At 50.9% G+C, this 17419-nt stretch overlaps 9 protein-coding genes across 9 annotated transcripts; 5 read left to right on the top strand and 4 right to left on the bottom strand.

Moving 5' to 3' along the window:
- Positions 1-455: 455 nt before the first annotated feature.
- On the top strand, positions 456-1524 carry BDR25DRAFT_340215 (putative pectin methylesterase/Pectinesterase; the record flags this gene model as incomplete). Its single annotated transcript, XM_033693482.1, has 2 exons — positions 456-1069; positions 1134-1524. The coding sequence occupies 2 exons, from the start codon at positions 456-458 to the stop codon at positions 1522-1524; spliced, it is 1005 nt and encodes a 334-aa protein (XP_033552319.1).
- Positions 1525-3838: 2314 nt separating this feature from the next.
- On the bottom strand, positions 3839-5636 carry BDR25DRAFT_310843 (uncharacterized protein; the record flags this gene model as incomplete). Its single annotated transcript, XM_033691186.1, has 2 exons — positions 3839-4833; positions 4886-5636. 2 exons carry the CDS (start codon positions 5634-5636, stop codon positions 3839-3841), a joined length of 1746 nt encoding a protein of 581 aa, XP_033552320.1.
- Positions 5637-6215: 579 nt separating this feature from the next.
- Positions 6216-6940, bottom strand: BDR25DRAFT_103047 (uncharacterized protein). Its single transcript, XM_033683470.1, has one exon. It carries the CDS (start codon positions 6814-6816, stop codon positions 6337-6339), a length of 480 nt encoding a protein of 159 aa, XP_033552321.1. The 5' UTR covers positions 6817-6940; the 3' UTR covers positions 6216-6336.
- On the top strand, positions 6923-7327 carry BDR25DRAFT_103055 (uncharacterized protein). Its single transcript, XM_033683471.1, has one exon. The coding sequence runs from the start codon at positions 7065-7067 to the stop codon at positions 7290-7292; it is 228 nt and encodes a 75-aa protein (XP_033552322.1). The 5' UTR covers positions 6923-7064; the 3' UTR covers positions 7293-7327.
- Positions 7328-8681: 1354 nt separating this feature from the next.
- Positions 8682-10362, top strand: BDR25DRAFT_279570 (uncharacterized protein). The gene is made up of 5 exons (XM_033687763.1): positions 8682-8783; positions 8986-9125; positions 9178-9318; positions 9419-9622; positions 9816-10362. Exons 2-5 carry the CDS (start codon positions 9120-9122, stop codon positions 10005-10007), a joined length of 543 nt encoding a protein of 180 aa, XP_033552323.1. The 5' UTR covers positions 8682-8783; positions 8986-9119; the 3' UTR covers positions 10008-10362.
- Positions 10243-12607, bottom strand: BDR25DRAFT_254461 (Nop domain-containing protein). Its single transcript, XM_033686299.1, has 4 exons — positions 12414-12607; positions 12243-12360; positions 11663-12190; positions 10243-11612 (listed from the first exon to the last, which is right to left on the bottom strand). The coding sequence occupies exons 1-4, from the start codon at positions 12440-12442 to the stop codon at positions 10563-10565; spliced, it is 1725 nt and encodes a 574-aa protein (XP_033552324.1). The 5' UTR covers positions 12443-12607; the 3' UTR covers positions 10243-10562.
- Positions 12608-12744: 137 nt separating this feature from the next.
- BDR25DRAFT_254463 (actin-related protein-like protein RO7) lies at positions 12745-14935 on the top strand. Its single transcript, XM_033686300.1, has one exon. It carries the CDS (start codon positions 12859-12861, stop codon positions 14563-14565), a length of 1707 nt encoding a protein of 568 aa, XP_033552325.1. The 5' UTR covers positions 12745-12858; the 3' UTR covers positions 14566-14935.
- BDR25DRAFT_103090 (uncharacterized protein) lies at positions 14645-14972 on the bottom strand. Its single transcript, XM_033683472.1, has one exon. It carries the CDS (start codon positions 14927-14929, stop codon positions 14723-14725), a length of 207 nt encoding a protein of 68 aa, XP_033552326.1. The 5' UTR covers positions 14930-14972; the 3' UTR covers positions 14645-14722.
- Positions 14973-15674: 702 nt separating this feature from the next.
- On the top strand, positions 15675-17234 carry BDR25DRAFT_310847 (uncharacterized protein; the record flags this gene model as incomplete). The annotated part of the gene is made up of 4 exons (XM_033691187.1): positions 15675-16350; positions 16401-16650; positions 16713-16914; positions 16992-17234. 4 exons carry the CDS (start codon positions 15675-15677, stop codon positions 17232-17234), a joined length of 1371 nt encoding a protein of 456 aa, XP_033552327.1.
- Between the last annotated feature and the right edge of the window lie 185 nt (positions 17235-17419).

Genomic DNA, 17419 nt, shown 5'->3' on the forward strand with positions numbered 1-17419 from the left:
CATAGTGTTCCAGAAATGGGAGACTGCTCCATGGAAATCAGCTGTGTTTCTTCCGACGCTACCCCACAATTTCATTTAATTGGGATGCGGCTCAGATTGGTTTCAAGTAAACAGGAGCACGGGCCAGGTAGCCACGTTTCCTCTCGCCACGGATTATAAGTGGAAATACTTCCTCCGCCTGTGGAATGGTCACACTGCCGTCTCTAGTCCAAGGTGGAACGCTCATGGTGGAGATTTCCAAGCTCCAACGACGCAATTCTCCAGATTTTCAGAAACAATAGTGACCACATCGTGGAGGTTGTGCGGGACCTTGACAGGGAATTCTCCGGCCGACACGAATGTACTAGGAACATCACGGTGTTTAAGAAGGCGTCCTGGACAACGCATTGGCATCATGTTCGTCTCTCAACCTTGCTTCTTATCAGGTTCTTTAATTGCTCGACCCAGTTTGGACAATGCAGTTCGTTCTAGCATTGTTATATTTCATCTCCCTAGCACGAGCTGCTAGCAGGACCACCGCCCCATCTGGGGCATTAGTAGTTGCCAAATCCGGTGGGCAGTATACTAAGATTCAGGACGCTGTCAATGCTCTAAGTACCTCGTCGACCGCTGCTCAGGCGATTTTTGTCAATCCTGGAACGTATGACGAACAGGTTTACATACCTGCGCGTTCAGCCGCTCTCACTATCTACGGTTACACGGCTGACACTTCTTCCTACGGATCCAACCAGGTGACCATCACACATGGATTCAGCCAAGCAACAGTTAGCGGAGGAAATGACATGACCGCTACCGTGAGAGCTTGGAGCTCAAACTTCAAGATGTATAACATCAACATGGTCAACTCATACGGAAAAGGCTCCCAGGCTCTTGCGCTGTCAGCACAAGCAACCAATCAGGGCTATTATGCATGCCAGTTTAAAGGTTTCCAGGACACCATCTTGGCCAATAAGGGAGCTCAAGTATTTGCCAAATCCCTGATAGTGGGCGCCACCGATTTTATATTTGGACAGACGGCTACTGCTTGGTTTGATCAGTGTGATATACGCGTTTTGGCTGCAAGTCTGGGGTAGGCTTATGTTTTCCATTTCGATGATATTTTATGTCGATTTCAGTGGCTAAAGTCTCGTTAGATACATCACTGCAAACGGACGGGACTCTTCTTCAAACCCCAGCTACTACCTCTTCAATCGATGCACTGTCGCTGCAATGGACGGCAATTCTGTTACAAATGGCGCATACTATCTTGGTCGGCCTTGGAGAAATTATGCCCGAGTGGTCTTCCAGCGAACTTCATTATCGGCCGTGATTAATGGCGCAGGGTGGCATATCTGGAACACAGGCGAAGCGAACACTGATCATGTTACCTTTGGGGAGTATAGTAACACGGGGGCAGGTGCGAGCGGCACGAGGGCTAGTTTCAGTACGAAATTGTCATCACCAGTGAGCATCAGCACGATTCTTGGGTCTGGGTGGTCAAGTGCATCGTACGTTGATAATGCCTATTTGTATGGAGATTCATGAGATTGAAATTACCCAACTGAACGAGTTGAGCTATTATGCTCGTCGTTCACCTCCCTCCACCCGTTGTAAATAGTTGCGACTACATCTTTTAAGGCCTGCACTTTCTCTTTGATCTTCTTGATGGCGATGTTGTCATGGAGATTTGCCTCACAGTATCGATGCTCGGTTTTGAATTTCTCACTTTCCGATTTCTGGTTCCTAACAGTGTTATTGTGAAGTGCAAGTTTCCCTTCCATTGTACGATAATAGTTAGCACCTAGCTGAGGTGGAGCGTGGGTGTTCTGAACAGAAGGCATGGTACTCTGTGCAAGGAGGGGTGGTAAACTGGTTCGAGACACGTGCGGCTTGAAGTTGTAGAACTAGTAATTTTTGGTGCGGGAGGATTCCCAAATTGGATGAAAGTGTCTGGAATCAGACGCTGTGAGTCCATGCCAGCTTAGTCATTTATATAGAGATGTAGTTAACTCTCTTTCTAGATCCTCGAACAAATGAGCCAGTCGGGAATATGTTTGGGGTGACATATCCTATCTAGAGGAACATATTGAGGAGATTCAGGTCATGGAATTGGTTCTTCTTCTATGGAACGGATAGAGGAATGGCGTATATTATTGGATCAGTCGTATGCGATCCAGAAATGGCCAATTTAGACCCGAGATAATGCTTACCCGTGCTCTGCTTGATGTGCTAATAACTATCGAGATGGATCAGTCTAAAACTATAATTGTAGATCTTCGCTTCGCGGCCGTTGGCAGCTCTGATACCAAATACGAACGCGTAGAGATATCAATAGTATTTCTACGCAGCTTAGGGGAAGAATGGATGGATCCATTCAAGATGTTCATGCAAACCATCCCTGATATGGTGGTTCCGAAGTCTGTAACGCTTCGATGATTAGCTTTGTCCTGGCGGCTCAAGAACATCCATTGGAATATGAAATGTTGTTCTGGTGAGCGATTCAAGCCATACTATGATAATGCGTAAGTCTTAAGGTCGTTTTTAAGAACTTCGCTAAATCGCTACAACGGAAGATTGCGGGGAGTGCAAACCACGCCACCACGGACGTCCACAAATTTGTAACCACTGCTGTTCTAATGATTAAAAACCTCCACTAATGGACCACCTTCGCAAAGCAATCTTGAAGCGCCGCACAAAGCCTCCATGGCTTACGAGCAGCGGATGTTCGGTTGGTGGTGGATTGCAGTGCTCGCCTGGAGACAGATTACATTAGATGCAGACGCATGGGGCAGTGCTACGCCACAGAGGCAAGAGATATAGGTTTCTGCATGAGATTTTCAATATCAGTAGCTGGGTGTTGACATGGAGTAATTTGTGGCGTCTGAAATAGTATCTGAGCAAGACCAAAGCAGGCTTTTGCGGTAGTATGAATCGGGCCTACCGAAGGATACCGGCAACTAGTTTCTTGTAAGTTGTTCGACTCACATTTGCTCGACGAGGCAATCGCACAAGCTAGAGAAAGGGCCAGTCTACAGCAAATCTGTTGAACATTAACACGCGCGCCGCAACCTTTCTGCACGAGATTCTGCACATTGGATGGGGCAGCGTGTAACAATGTCAAGGGCTGGAGATCGAGGCCGAGATCAGATGCGATGACTGCTATCTGAATCGCCACGGAAATAAGCATAGAAGCTATCGGCATAGCGAGGCTTCTTGCTGGAGCCATCCCAACTTGGCCACTACTGATACCGAAAACCATGTCTACATCACGGCGAGTTTGGCGGAGATGGCCTTTGGTGTATTCCATGATATCCAGCGGTCTGACGTGCCCATAGGTTTTACGATTCTAACCCTTCTTTGAGACGTATGAGTGTGGACATTCAAGCTCCGCTGCTCCCCTCCGCCCCTCCTTTGGATTGTGGAGTTGGTGGAGGTGATATATTCGCGCTAACGAGACCTCGATTCCACATCTGTACAGGAAATAGGGAACGGAAGGTTGCACCAGCAATTTCTAGCAGCGGATTTGTACGATAAAGCGGTGATGTCATACAGTAGCAAAAAGGCGTTTGGGTCTGTGTGCGCCGCTGAACAAATTGTTCTGACTATGCCCTAAATTACGTTAGCTGTCTTTTCGCTTGATGAGTAATGTCATGAAACAAGAGTTAGCACAAGAGGCGGAATCATTCGTGCTTCTTTGAGATTGAAGGCAATTTCCCTCCGAACTCCGTCCAATGCTATGCAGAAGGGTATTGCCCATGCTATGCCATGCTATGCCATGCTATGCCCGCCCACAAAACGCCATCTCGCCGGCTCCTCGGAATCAGAAGGAAACATTGTTCCCGGCGTAAGCCATTTCCTATTAGGAAGATTTCTTGATTACGAACACTCCCACCTCAACTCCCCTGGAGGGGCCAGATCCCTCGTACTCCCTATGGGCGACCCCATCCAAGACCTCGCTGATCAGATTCGTCGGCGTGATTTCACACTCCCCCGGGAGCTTCTTCGCCTTGCGAAGAAACTTAGCGACCACCTCTCGCACTCGAGGCTTCTCCTGTTTGATCCACCAGTCCTCAGCCCAAGTTGATCTACCAAGCAGCATCTCCTCTTTCGCAGCATGGATCAGCGAGTATTTCGAGATCTGATTACTACTCGGATGCAAACTGGCCTTCCCATTGCTCAGCTCATCACAGAAGCGCCCAATGGCAGCGTGCAGGGCTTCATATTCGGACAGGCGCTCGACTGAGGTCATAGTCCCAAGAGTTTTGCCAAGATCGGAGGAGAGCTCGTGAACGACTGTGATTGTTCGGAGAAGGGGGTCGAGAACAGGACCAAGGTACTCATTCATGAAGGTTCTTGCGCCAGTTTTCGTTGGGTAGACAAATAGAAGTGTACCGTTGTGCGGTGAGAGCTCGATGAGACGGTCGTAGAGGAGTGAACGGCCATTGACGGTGAATATCTCTGCAAACTCGTTAATATTGGTCGGTGGAATATAACGCTCCACAATTGAGATGTTCACTGAGCCCGGCGGTACTACGGGACGTGGAGATGGTGGGAGAAGTTTGGAATCCAGCTGGTAGTCTGGTACGGCAACCGCGCTGTCAAAAATTTTGCTGGTGAAGTATTCGTCCCCGCCAACAACAGTTCCTGGCGTGGAGGGCGGAGATTTTGGTAAGTCAGAGAGAGTAAAACGGCCAGGAACTGCGTGGAATACATTGACCCAAGCTGTTGGTGTATTGGTTTTCTCATGCACAGAGGCAATGACCTGCGCAAATATGTGACCTGTTAGCGACGGGCAAGGAAGCGCGTGTGAGAGCAATTTGACAGATTCGAGGTTCCAGGACTCGAACTCAGACGCTAAGCAAGCGATATTAGTCTAGTTATATAGCGATGATGAGAGAGGGCTTACTGAGAGCCTCCTGTGCCGACTCCACCCATTCCACCATGTTCGTGGTGTCGCCAAACTTAGTGATTGCAGGCCGGGAAGGTAGTGGCATGGAATTCGGAGTTGGGGCTGCTGAAGAGGCGTTGACAGCGAAGGTCATGTTCGGGGAAACCCCGGGATCAGAGCTTGGCGGTGAGCCGATGGCAGTAGTCTTGACCTTCACGATAGATCCCCAATTGAACGTGCCGGGTTCTGTGGGAGGAGTGACGGTAGGGATCAGGCCCACGACTTGCGCTTTGAGGGTCTCCGGATTCGCCGTCGAAGGTGTGCCGTCCGCCCCAACCAACTGAGCCCGACTCAGCGCCGGGCTCAGCGCATGAAGAGGGTCCTCTGGCTTCGACAAAGGCCCAGCGCCCAGTGAAGAGAAGGAGTGGGTCTGGCGAAGCGGAATGCGGTCGGGATGCGGAGCAGCAATACCTAACAGCTCGAACGAGGGAAGCCGTAGATTGTGTCCAGCTTTGATGATGGATGGTGTGGGAAGGGACACATTTGTGGAAGGGAGAGCACTTCCCGCAAAGTTGAGACTGAGATCCAGCTGATGCTCTTGGTGTGGGGTTGGTAGACTTGGAGAAGGACCGGATGGGAGAGGGAAAGGTTGTGAGACGGCAGATTCGACAAGAGAAGGGTACCGGTTCAAGGGCGCCGGGGCAAGCCCAACATGGACCACACCGTCGGCGCCAGCGTCACGAGCGTCTTCGTCGGGGGATGAAGGCATTGCTGAGGGCGAGGCAGCATAGTTGGGGTTCTGCTTGCCTGCATAAAAAGAGGGCCGCGGGGACAGGTCGGAGTCAACCATTTCATCGGGCAATGATGCTAATCGGTCCTCTGCTCCCACCAAGCGCCTTCCAACGATGGTCTGCCCACAGGGAAGGAGGGCCAGTGGTCACACAGCTTGACAGATAAGGTTGACAGGACTCGGAAGGCGAGGTGGCTGTCAGCGATGGCGTCCAACAGCGTCCAACCCTGGCCTCCGCGCTCGCATGCGCTGATCGCGATGCAGATGGTCAGAGGGTGGGATGTGGCAGCCAAGACTTGGGAATGGCGGGGCGGGCGGAGAGTGTCGTGAGTCCAAGAGTGAATGCGGTAAGGCAGGTGGGCAGCGTGTGGATAGAGGTCAGGGGGGGCTAGGTGTGATGAAGGGAAGGCAATCACAACGCGCTCAGCAGCAGAGCGGCGTGTCTGCAGACCAGCAGCCCGAGGTGTCTTGAGGAGGGCCGCACGGCGTTCATGGTGGGAGTGATGTTTGCGAGAAGACGTGCGCCCGGCCAATCGTGATGGAGGGTGGTCGTCGTGTTTAGGGGTCCACATGCCGCTGGGCAGGGGATGAAGCCTGGACTGTTCTGCTGCGTGGCTCAAAGCGCACCCCAGCTGCAAACCTCGCCCATCATTTGCTCGACAACTGCATCTCACAAGAGTCACAACCTCTGCGCCAGCACAATCGCCTGATGTCCACCGCAACCACGCACAGTCAGCCGCTGTGTCAGTTGTCGGGCTTGTCTCCGCCTGGCAGATGTCGACAGCTGTCGATCCGCTCCTTCATCCACGATGCGGCCCTGCATGATGCACATGCCCCTTTGCGACGCCTCGACACTTGAAACACATCCCGCAGCTGCAATACGCCCGATTAGGCCACTGCCTGTCTTGGAGAGGAAATATCTGGTGGCATGACAATCTCTTTCCAGTGTCCTCTCGGCCGTCATTATTAATGTCAACTCTTTGTCGCTAAAACGGTTTGTATCTCTCGGCAATCCGCTCCATTTTGTTCTTTGCGGGCCCCAGAAACGGGCTTGCGATCTCTCTGTCGTTCGCATGTTGTCGAGGGTGCTATAATTGGTGCGTTTCGAAAAGTCTTCGATTTTGACGGCCGCTAAGGGTCCCAGTGTTGCGCAACCCATCCCTCCCAACGCAATCTTCCTAGAACGGTGGGTCTCGAGGCCTGGCCATCAGAGTCTCGACTCGGAAAAGATGGGATTCTGCCAAATTTTAGCGGCCACGGCTGAGTGAGGCTGCCCTACCCGGCCAACGTGCAACTCGAGGCCTAGATGCGGCCTTTTCTCGAACTCATTGTACATCTTACCCGTCACCGACCTCATTCTTCCATAGGTATCTTTTAAGTGCCGACTGAATCGGAGACAATGGGAAAATGAATCGATTTCGCGTGCTAAGAATCATATGGACACTGCATGAAGAACGACTGGGTGAGATGCTGTGTTTGTTCTACTCATATGTATGTACATTACATACAACAAAGCGAGTGAAGCGAAAGACTGCTGCCATTTCCGATAACGTTTGTGTTTGCGAGGTTACGACAGGGCTCGTGCAATCTGTAGCAGCGAATGCAACGTTCTCTCTGCAACGAGTTGGGGATTAATGCGAAGATTCGGCGGAGCTGCTGGCGAGACTCGGAGAAGAGGATCCATTGCTGATGAGGCTGCAGGTGCTGCTCTTCTCCGAGCAGACCGATCGAACGGTATTCCGAGTTCGCCCCGAGCTTTTCCGCGTGAATTAATAGATTTCCGCGCAAGGAATGAGCTCCTCCCAAGATCCTTTGACTTACACTCACGGGGTTGTGGAAAAGAATTTTTGTTCTGGTTTGCAGTCCGGGATCCATTTTTGACTCCCTGTGGGGGCAGGAGGCCAGAACGATGGCTTAGTCGAATCTAGCTACTTAGACTATGCAACAGCAGGCATGCCTCCTTGCTGTTCAGATATAGGATTTTATCCGCAAAGACAGAGCTAGCTGTGTGGAAGAGCTTTGAGAGACCCTCGGGACGTTCAGAAGTCGGATGCCAAGCCTTATAATAGGAAAATGCAGGAGCGACTCCTTCCTTCAACTTCTCAGTCTCATCGTCAACCAGTTGACCCCTTCTATCAAATCTCCCCCCCCAAAAGAATCTTATTCGTTGATTTGTACCTGCACTAGGCACTCACACATCCCTCCATTTTCCATGGTGTGACTCGTGCTAGGAAGATCTCACCGATAAACAAATCAAAGACACACCTCGCCTATCTCTGCTCCGTTTGGAGGCAAATCAAGATCCGGTTGGATCAAACGCCATGAATTCGGTACCGATGCTAAGGTTCGCGTATTCTAGGAGGATCCTGGATGCAAGGTGAAAAAGGCTCCGCTGGAGTGGAATGATATTCGCGTGGAGATCGCCACAAATGGGAAAATTTATAACGACTGGAAATGCCCCTTTCCAAGGTGACCAAGCGTTACCTGAAAGCTCTATGTTGCATAACGCTTCTATCTTCATCAGTAGAAGGAGGTGCCACTGGCTAAAATGCAACTCTGAATTTCACCACGGCTCATTCCAAAGGGAATGAGTAAGGGTTAAGAACGAGGAGAGAAACTGATAGACTGGATGTGAATCGGAAGGATGTATTGACGGTACGCCAGCATATCAATAGTATATCTTGAGCGAGCGTTCAACTTCTCAACCATCTGCAACCGGGCAGTCCATTACCTTTTGCTCAACTCTCAAGTGAGTTGTGATAAGAGTAGAGTGGAGGCATTAAACCCTCTTGAATAGCAGAGACTCAGTGCCATTAAATTTCATCAAACTCTCCTCAAATTTTGTTGATTATCACGTGACCAGAATATTCCAAATGAGCAAGAGCTGAGTTTCCACCATGCGTATCCTCCATCCCAAGCAACTCCTCTCAGTACGGCAAGTTTAAGACCATAACGCCAAGCCCCGCACGGGAAAAATTTCCTTCCCCTCAGGCTCCCTGATTCGCCCCACTCTATCTCACACTCATTCACTACACGCCTCACGCGAACAATACATGTCGGTAGCTATTGAACTTTTGTTCAAGGTAAAATAGTGCAAATTCGTCAGCGCTAACTAAGCGATTGCAGGTATGTATCTCCGCATTTCTTGACCCCTTGGTTGTTCATTTCCAGTCAATATCCACTCAAGTTCGTCGCCGGGTGCACCTGCTCGCTCCCCTCTCTGTCAACTAAGTCTTTATCATATAATTAAGCGCTTCTTTTCTGCTAGAGCGCATACCTTGCTTCGGATGGCTCCTCCTTCAGGTTGACTATCTTAACATTCACACAGTTTCCTAGCCGCAATCGCTGAACTCGAACGGCTAGACTTCGCCCTAGTCAATTTTCCTCTAATCTCCCAGCTCAGTCAAAAGGCCTGGAAGCTACCCTGCAGAGCATTTCAGCAGTACCACAGACGCATAACCCATGAAGGTACATCCTTCAACCTCTTTCTTACTTCCCCCAACACTAGACCATTTCACAGATCAAAAACCCGCAATCATCCCTCCTCACAAACCATGAAGTGCTTCTCCATATGCGCTCCGAAAAAGCCGACTATGACAATCGATATGGCACGAAACTCAACCGTGAGGTTCCTTCCGGCTTGAACGCCATGCTGCGAGATGTAAGACTCCAGACTACAAGCTGCCCTCCTCACCCCAACCGAAGCCAAGCAACACTCCACCCCACCTTATCCCTTATGACAAGAATCTAAGAAAATCCAGGGACTAGCTTACCTAGAATCTGCCGACCATCCAATCATCGATCTCGCGTCATCTCGGCCATTCCGTCCAATGACTCTGTACAAAGGCCCACATTCATTGTTTCGAGCTCTTAGTCCGAAGTATCGGTTAAACAAGGCGGAGTATGTGCAGATCTTCAATTTGAGACCAACGAGTGAAGTTATGCTGGGGCTGATTCTGGAAGAGGTATGCATTGGTTTGGACTTGTGCGGCCTTGTTTCCTTCTCTCCTCTCCCCTCGCTATTTCGTATATCCCAGTCCCGTCATCACACTCGGCTTCCCTATAGCCTCCGTATCTCTCATATCCGCTCCTTCACCTCATGTCTCTCCCCTACCTCTCGTCCCATTCCCACATCATCCCACCTAACCCTTCCTACAGGCCGACACCCGTTTCTCCCGCCGCCAACAATCCGACATCCTCGCCATCATCCAGTCCGTATTCGAAGAACAAGAATCCTCGATCCCGGCCGGCGTCGAAGACATCGAAATGCCCAAAATCAAGAACAAGCTCGAGGGCGCTGGGAAGAAGAAGCGGAGGGGGATTAAGCGGAAGGTTGGTGGACGGGGCTAAGCTAGGGGAAGAATGGCGTGGGTGGGAGGGAATCCTTTTGGTGCATCACATACATGCACAATTCACTTCAATCCTCAGTGTAGTGATAGTGGTAGTAAGATACTTGCTAGATAGAGCTGTCAGAGGATGGAGATGGGCGGGAGATTCACTGATGGATGGTGAGGTGAAGGATATAGATGTAGGTAGAGAGGTTTAAGTTGATAGTGGTGCGGTTTACCTTGATTTTACCTAGTCAGCTGGTGTGGATGAGGTATCGGGTACATTTCATAACGGAACATGGGTTTGAACTTTTCAATGACTCTTGTCGTTGCGGGTATTCCTCTACACACACCCCCTTAATGCGATACCCTCCCTCTCGCCCACCTCAATAGAGGGCTCAAAAAGAAATATACATCAGATATGCAATGTCCCAGCCCACCAGCCAAGTTGTGCGCCAGTCGCCAGTAGATGAGCAAACAGCACGCCAAACTCCGCAACTTACCATTTTGACATTGATCAAGGAAAAGATCAGCCGACAACATAGCAACTACCCAGCGACCTTTTTTCATCAAGACTTTACTCTTTGCTCTTCTTCTTCTTCTTCTTTTCCACCTTCTCGCCCTCATCATCGTGCTTCCTCTTCTTGTTATCCCTCTCTGACTTCTTGGCCTCCTTCGCAGCTTTCTTCGCAGCCTTAGCTTCTCGCTTTGCCGCACGTTCTGCTTTCCGTGCCTTCTTCGCCTCCTTCTCTGCCTTCTTTGCGGCTTTCATGTCAGCTTTCGCTTCGGGTGCCTTTTCCTCGTCTTCAGATTCTGTCTCCTGCGCTCCAGCGTCCGCGTCAACCATTTCGTCGTCCTCGCTATCAACCTCCTGTACGAGTTTATTTTTCGGCGCCACGCCATTCGTCATTGCCGTCTTAGCTTTCTTCGCAGCTGGTTCATCTCCCGTCAGACCATCTGCATCGGGGTTGTACTTCCGTGCCTCCTTGACCTCCCATTTCTTCTGGCCCGCTAGTGGGGTTTGATTTGCGTTGACCAAACTCTTGAGTGGCTTGCCTTCAAGCGCCTTGAGCCTTCTTTCGATGCGAAGCTTGGCGTCTCGTCCCATGGCAGATTTCTCCTCTTCGGCGGGCTCATCTTTCGTGCTCTCAGACGAGATGCCCCAGTCGCTGAGTGCGTCGATGCGGAGACCGAGGGCAGTTTTGGAGGCAAGCATGCGGGCAATTTTACCTTTGTTCTTTCCGGTCGCTTGGCCGATGAGGGAGGCGTGGTAGATCAGTCCGTATTTTGGTGTGTCGTGCTTCGTCTTCAATGCTCTAAAGAGTGCCTTCTCGGCTCCCAGGATTTGTATTGTAGAACCAGGAGCCTTGGCGAGGTTCATGAGAGATCCAGCGTGGGCAATCAGTCGAGCGCCAACCAATTCGCCAACGAGAGCGGTGAGGTTGGGGGCGAGAGCGTGCATACGAGTAGTCAGGTAGCTGGATAATTGCTGACGGTATTCGGAAAGGTCGACGACTTGCTCGGCAAGGGTGGTGATGGTGTCCATGTCCTCGTCTGTGATCTCTGTGCCCATGGAGATTTCGGCAGCGGCTTTCACAGCGGCTTCGATTTCTTCGGGAAGTATCGACTGCATCATATCAGCGTAGTTGCGGGGTGCCAGGAGTGCGGGACACTCACCGAGAGATCTGCCTTTCTAGAGTTTGATCGAAATCCCATAGTCAGGACCACACGGGCATACGCCAGGTTGTCGTTCAGAATCTTGGCCAGTTCTGGAAAATGCCAGCCGTACCACTCCTTCACCCTCATAGCGTATGTGTTCAATTGCTTGTCCATTACGTCCAAGCTTCCAATTGCCTGAACGATCATCGTATCCACCTTATCCGGCGAGAATTTCAACTTGTAACGGGATAGCGAATGCGCCAAACCCAGGTTTGCGCCATTTGCTTCAGCGGCCATGTCTGGAATGAGTGATGCAATGTGCTCGCGAATGGCACGATAAATTTCCTGGGTCGAGGAGTCGGCGACGGGCTTGATGGAAAGGCCTGGGAGGTTCGAGATGGCGTTGCCGAGCTTGGGGTCTGCTACGGCGAGAGATCCCTTTGTCTCGTCTTTGAGCTCGTTGAGGAGAGAGGTCAACATGGGCGTGACCTTGCCGTCGATAAGGGCCGCAACCTCGTTAAGGCCAGTTGCTGCACTTTCAAATTTCTGAACGAGTGTCAGCTGCGAGGCCCAAATGCAGCAGATAGATAATACGCGCCATAAATTTTTTGAGCTTCAATGCGCTGACGGCGCCGTGGACTGAAGAAATGTCCTCAGCTAGGGTTTCGCTCTTCAACAACTTCTTGTCCTTCGCCTTGAAAAGCGCATAGCCGGCGCTCGAGTGCACGGTTAGCTCCATATATTTTAGTGAAGGGTGCAGCTTCCATACCTCGTCTCTGCTAGGATGAAAAGGCCCATGACGGCAGTCGGGTCGTGGTTTCGTCCAGGTGCTGCAGTGGGGATTCCTGCTCGATTACAGGGCGGTCGCTTAGTGCGCAGGTACCTCAATGAGCAGTCCCAGAGTCGTGAATTCAATTGCGGTCGGTCGCGTCTTGGTGGTTTGCTGGTGTGCGGGAGGCGTGGTCTGGTCGAGGGAATGTGCGAGGTGGGAGCTCCAAGCAAAAATTGTCAAAAGTTCGACTACGCCAAGCCGCTAGTGGGGGGAGCTAACTGCAGCCCAGCGTGCCCCCCCCTAGGTGGTCGAATTTGGCCCACCTTCACCCACCACACCTGCTAAGATTGCGTTTCCTCTCTTCTTTTTGATTTTCTGAGACCCATGCTTCCTATGCGCTGAAGATACCTCTCCATTTAATAATGTCGATTTGATTTCTAGTATGGCGTCTAGCGACCGAAAAGTTTCCGCCCCCTTGAGTCGCTCTATTAGAGGTACCACACCGGCGCGTCTCCAAGACCTTGCATCCACTCCCGAGTCTCCTCGAACGCCCATCCGGGCCACATCGTCCCTTTTCGGCTCTCCTGGGGGTGGCTTCCGGACCGAAGACGAATATCTGGTCCTCGAACTCGGATCTCGATTTGTACGCGGAGGATTCCCTGGCGAAAGCGCTCCGCGGTGCACACTTCCCTTCGGCCCTGATCAGCAACGAAGAGTCGGAGACTACAGGCAATGGGACCCCGAGTCTACACACAGGAGGAAGAAGCGGCGGCGAGACCAAGACTGGGGTCAGGACCACGAGCTTTATCGGTTAGATTTGACCGAGGTAGATCTGGGCCTTGTCGAGGACAAATTCGAGCGGGCAATGAGGGAGGCATACAACAAATACTTCTTGCTAGACCCAAAGCCAAGGCGTATATTGCTGGCGCTGCCGCCGCGGACACCCCACCCCTTGATGTCCACTGTCCTAGAAGTGCTATTTGGGAACTTCCAGGCTCCGAGCATAATGCTGATGTCTTCTCCTATTCTGTCCACCGTCGCTGCAGGTCTGCGGTCAGCGCTGGTAGTGGATATTGGGTGGGCCGAGACGACTGTCACCGGTGTATGCGAGTATCGCGAGGTCCACGAGCAGAGATCTATTCGGGCCGGAAAGCTGCTAAGCGAAGACATGGCGAAGCTGCTGAATGCTCAATTCAATGAAAACGTGGAAGAAGGCTCCCCGAAAGTTGGTGTGTCTTTTGAAGAAGCAGAGGAGGTCCTTACGCGAGTCGGTTGGTGTAAATCGCGCCCTCGATCTGACCGCAAAACTCTGTATTTTCCCGCCCGTACCTCTCCCGTGCTTGAGGAATTCGAGGACGCAGTCGAATTACCAGAACCTACTATTACCATACCATTTACACATTCAATGCCGCCAACTGAGCTTACCGTTCCGTTTGCGTCCCTTGCGAAGCCGACCGAGAGCGCCCTATTTGCTCCAGATACACCATTAAATGAACTCGACGATCATGAGCTTCCCTTGCATCATCTTATCTACCGCGCCCTTCTCTCCCTTCCAATGGACGTTCGCCGCCTATGCATGTCCCGTATCATCATTACAGGCGGAGTTTCTAATCTCCCAGGCCTCAAAACCCGCATCCTCTCGGAGCTAGAAGCTCTAGTCCAACAACGCGGCTGGGACCCCGTCCGCTCATACGGATCAGCAAGCGCAAGACATGAGCAGATACTTCGTAAACAAAAGGAGAATCTTGAACTTCAAAGAGAAGAAGCAGACGACAAGGTCTCGGAATCCCTGGATCCTGACACGCCATCCGCGCCTCTCTCCCCTGGCTTGCAGGATCCAGAAGTCGACCCAATCGATACGAAACTCGCTCATCTAGCATTGACGGGTGGCCCGCCTTCCACCTGTTGCGTGGGCGGGACAATTCGCGGTGTCGAGACTTTGGGTGCTTGGGCTGGCGCAAGCCTAGTGGCACAGCTGAGAATAAAAGGTATAGTTGAGATAGAGAGGGAAAGGTTTCTGCAGCATGGACTGTTAGGAGCTAGTCGGGAGAAGGAGGTTTCAGTTGTTCCACAACGACAGAGTATGGGTCCTGGCGTTGGAAGAGGAGCCGGTGAAAGAGCTAGCTGGACATTGGGTGTGTGGGCATAGTTGGTCTGGGAGTAGTGTCTAAAGTCGTGTGATGTGATCAAGGCCTGCGGTTTTGATAATATCTGAGGCCGTACCGCCCTTCCAACCTAGTTATTTAGATTAGGCCCTTGTCCTTGGAAACCCAGCGTCGTCTTCCAAACTTTACATCCACTCTTTCCTACAAGCCACCCACCCGTGTTGAAACCGCGGAATTCCGAAAGATAGGAGATCTCCCAGGGCGTAGGTTGCCAATGGGAGAGTTAGCGATCGGGATAGGGGGTGTATTCGGATGTCTATGTCGTGGAAGGGGGATTTGAGGAGTCAAAGTTGACATCTTGCCCGTCAGGAAGTAATCCAAGCAGTGCTTGAATTGTGAGTACACCATTTTGCGCCTTACTTTTATACCGGCGCATGGATTTCTAACCTCCACAATTTTGGTAAACTTTTCAAATTAGGCTGCACGTGGCTGTCATATCAGGTCCGTGCACTCGAAGTTTCTCTCTCTTTCGACATGTCCTGGAAGTTGTTGTCCTTCGAGCCTTCACTTCTCGTATCCGTTCATACGTACCTCCCGAAGTAGAGCCACTATCCCTGTAGTGTCATCGTGCTAGTTAGTCAGGCAACAAGGCATCTCGACAAGTAAACAAATGTACAACTTAACAAGGCAAATTTCAGCCCAAATGCATGTTTAGCCAATCATTCGGCATCTCGAATCGTCCTTCTCGACCTCCATGATCAGTGCCTCCTGATGTAGTAAGGCCATCATATATCTATACAAGTCGACAAATCAACAAGCCTGCATCCCAATGTGGAGGATATCGGTCACCAAGTCATCTCCCGCGAGCAGTAGTCTTGGCTAGGCGTTGTGGGTCTTTTCCCCCTCAGAGTATCGAAAAACTTAAGAAAACTGAGTATAAGGCAACAAGGCATCTCGACAAGTATACAAGTCGACAATACGACAAATCTACAAGTTTTAAAAGCCCCAAATCCTAAAAATCGCCTCGCCGCAAAGAAGTAATGGTGCGGGTAGCCCGAGTGAGGGTTTATATTTCTCTTGGTCCCCTTCGCCCAATGTCCCTCATGGTCCTTCTTCCACCTTGGTTGGATCTGGTCCTGCTTTTTGCGCCTCAATGGATCAGGAACGCGATCCCTTCCACCCAGAGACTTGCTGGAGTCCTCGGGATTCTTACCCATGGCACCCGCCACTTGTCGAATTCTCTCTAACCTCTTCGGCAAATTCATGGTCCCTCGATCTCAGCACGGAAAACTGTCCCGTAGCACACTCCAGTTTTTTTAGTGATGTTGAGGAAGGACCATTCTACATTCAACCTGTACGTTTTCTTCCCATGCTAGATGAGCCCTCTAAATTGGAGATGCAGAGGGCTGGGATTAATCCACAAGGGGAGAATGAAGCTGCGATTCCCGAGAGTAGTGCCAGAGGCCAGCAGCCAAACGAGGGGTCTCAAGGCCCAAAAGCTTCATCCAAACGCGAATTCTCTTGTCCCGTATTCAAAGCCGACACTGTCCTCGGGCGCAAACATTCTTGCCGAGGTGCTAGAGCAGAGCACATGTCCTATATTCGCCGCCACCTTACTTCTGGGCGTGCACCTCACGTCGCATTTCTAAAGCTGTGTGGGACGTGCAATGAAGATTTTACGGACCAAAAAGAGTTCGAAACCAATCACGGATATGACGGCGAATTCTGCAATAACCCTCAAAAACAGCGCCGAGGCGAGTCGGCGGAGGAGCAGTGGTACACCTTATACACTAAACTCAGTCCTGGGGCACCTCGGGTCTCGAGTCCCTGTAAGATAAAATTGGCGAATGTGAGGATATGGCTAACACTTGTGGAGTAGATATTGAAGGAGAACGATCGTCAAGAAATACCCCAGATCCTCGAATTCCGCAGATGTCTGATGCCAACTCGGAGCGGGTGGCAAACCCCCCATCACCAGGTGTGGGTTACCATGATTACCACCCGAACTGGGACTCATACAATGAAAATTTTCAGCCCTCGCAACCGTCTCCGAAGTCTATATCAACACCTTTCGAGCTTACCATGTTTTCAGAGGACGATGAATTTCTGCAAGGTGACCAAACATCGACGTAAGCTACTTTCACTCATGTTGCTGAGCTCGTAAACTTGCAGGCACTAACTCTTGATAAAGTTCCCAGAGACGTATCGAGTCCGATGCTTCCGATGCTTCCGAGCTTAGAGTCGTCACAAGCATCAAATCCGTATCTTCTATGTTTGGACTGGCCGGAGGCATCGAACCCGAGTCTTCCAGATTTGTAGGAGCTGAAGGCACCTTAAGAGCCCATTCTAGATATGGTATGGCGAGGAATGCCACTGGGGACAGCGCCGACGGCGTAAGTTTTCTCCACCGGAAGCGGAAGAGGTCCTAATGATACGCGTCAGTAGAGTCAAATCGCGTCCTCTTGGATAGATTCGGGGAAGATTCCACACAACCGTTCATATTCGGCCCTATGCGAGTATTGTGGCAAAGTATTATATGGGCCTCATGCAGATGGTAATCTCAAACGCCATCAAAAGTCATTTGGATGCGCCTCATCTGAAAGACGTAAAGAATGGCCCTGCGATCAATGTCAGAAAGTGTACCAAAGATCCGATGGCCTTCTTGTTCATAAACGGAAAAGGCACGGTTATCCTCCTGCTGAGCAGAAAGTGAAAGAAACCCCTAGCTATAAATGAGAATTATTACCGCAATCCATATCTTAATACTGGTTCTCACAGTACTATTATAATAAACACAGGAGGGGCCCTTACAAACTCTCGAGCCAACCCTTCATACACACCTACAGTGGATACGTTTACAGCCACAACGACGCGGCCTTTCTCTAGGTAGCGTTGAAC

The sequence above is a fragment of the Lindgomyces ingoldianus genome, assembly GCF_010093535.1.
Source record: "Lindgomyces ingoldianus strain ATCC 200398 unplaced genomic scaffold BDR25scaffold_5, whole genome shotgun sequence".
In the NCBI taxonomy this organism is placed as follows: domain Eukaryota; kingdom Fungi; phylum Ascomycota; class Dothideomycetes; order Pleosporales; family Lindgomycetaceae; genus Lindgomyces; species Lindgomyces ingoldianus.

What these genes read in the sequence shown, in the direction of transcription:
- BDR25DRAFT_103047 (XM_033683470.1), bottom strand. Translation starts at nt 6,816, where the DNA reads ATGGGTTGCGCAACACTGGGACCCTTAGCGGCCGTCAAAATCGAAGAC.
- BDR25DRAFT_103055 (XM_033683471.1), top strand. Translation starts at nt 7,065, where the DNA reads ATGAATCGATTTCGCGTGCTAAGAATCATATGGACACTGCATGAAGAA.
- BDR25DRAFT_279570 (XM_033687763.1), top strand. An exon ending in TGAACGCCATGCTGCGAGAT is followed by an intron (nt 9,319 to 9,418) that starts GTAAGACTCCAG and finishes AAGAAAATCCAG; the next exon opens with GGACTAGCTTACCTAGAATC. An exon ending in TGGGGCTGATTCTGGAAGAG is followed by an intron (nt 9,623 to 9,815) that starts GTATGCATTGGT and finishes CCCTTCCTACAG; the next exon opens with GCCGACACCCGTTTCTCCCG.
- BDR25DRAFT_254461 (XM_033686299.1), bottom strand. Translation starts at nt 12,442, where the DNA reads ATGGGCCTTTTCATCCTAGCAGAGACGAG. An exon ending in TGAAGCTCAAAAAATTTATG is followed by an intron (nt 12,191 to 12,242) that starts GCGCGTATTATC and finishes ACACTCGTTCAG; the next exon opens with AAATTTGAAAGTGCAGCAAC. An exon ending in CTAGAAAGGCAGATCTCTCG is followed by an intron (nt 11,613 to 11,662) that starts GTGAGTGTCCCG and finishes GATATGATGCAG; the next exon opens with TCGATACTTCCCGAAGAAAT.
- BDR25DRAFT_254463 (XM_033686300.1), top strand. Translation starts at nt 12,859, where the DNA reads ATGGCGTCTAGCGACCGAAAAGTTTCCGCCCCCTTGAGTCGCTCTATT.
- BDR25DRAFT_103090 (XM_033683472.1), bottom strand. Translation starts at nt 14,929, where the DNA reads ATGGTGTACTCACAATTCAAGCACTGCTTGGATTACTTCCTGACGGGC.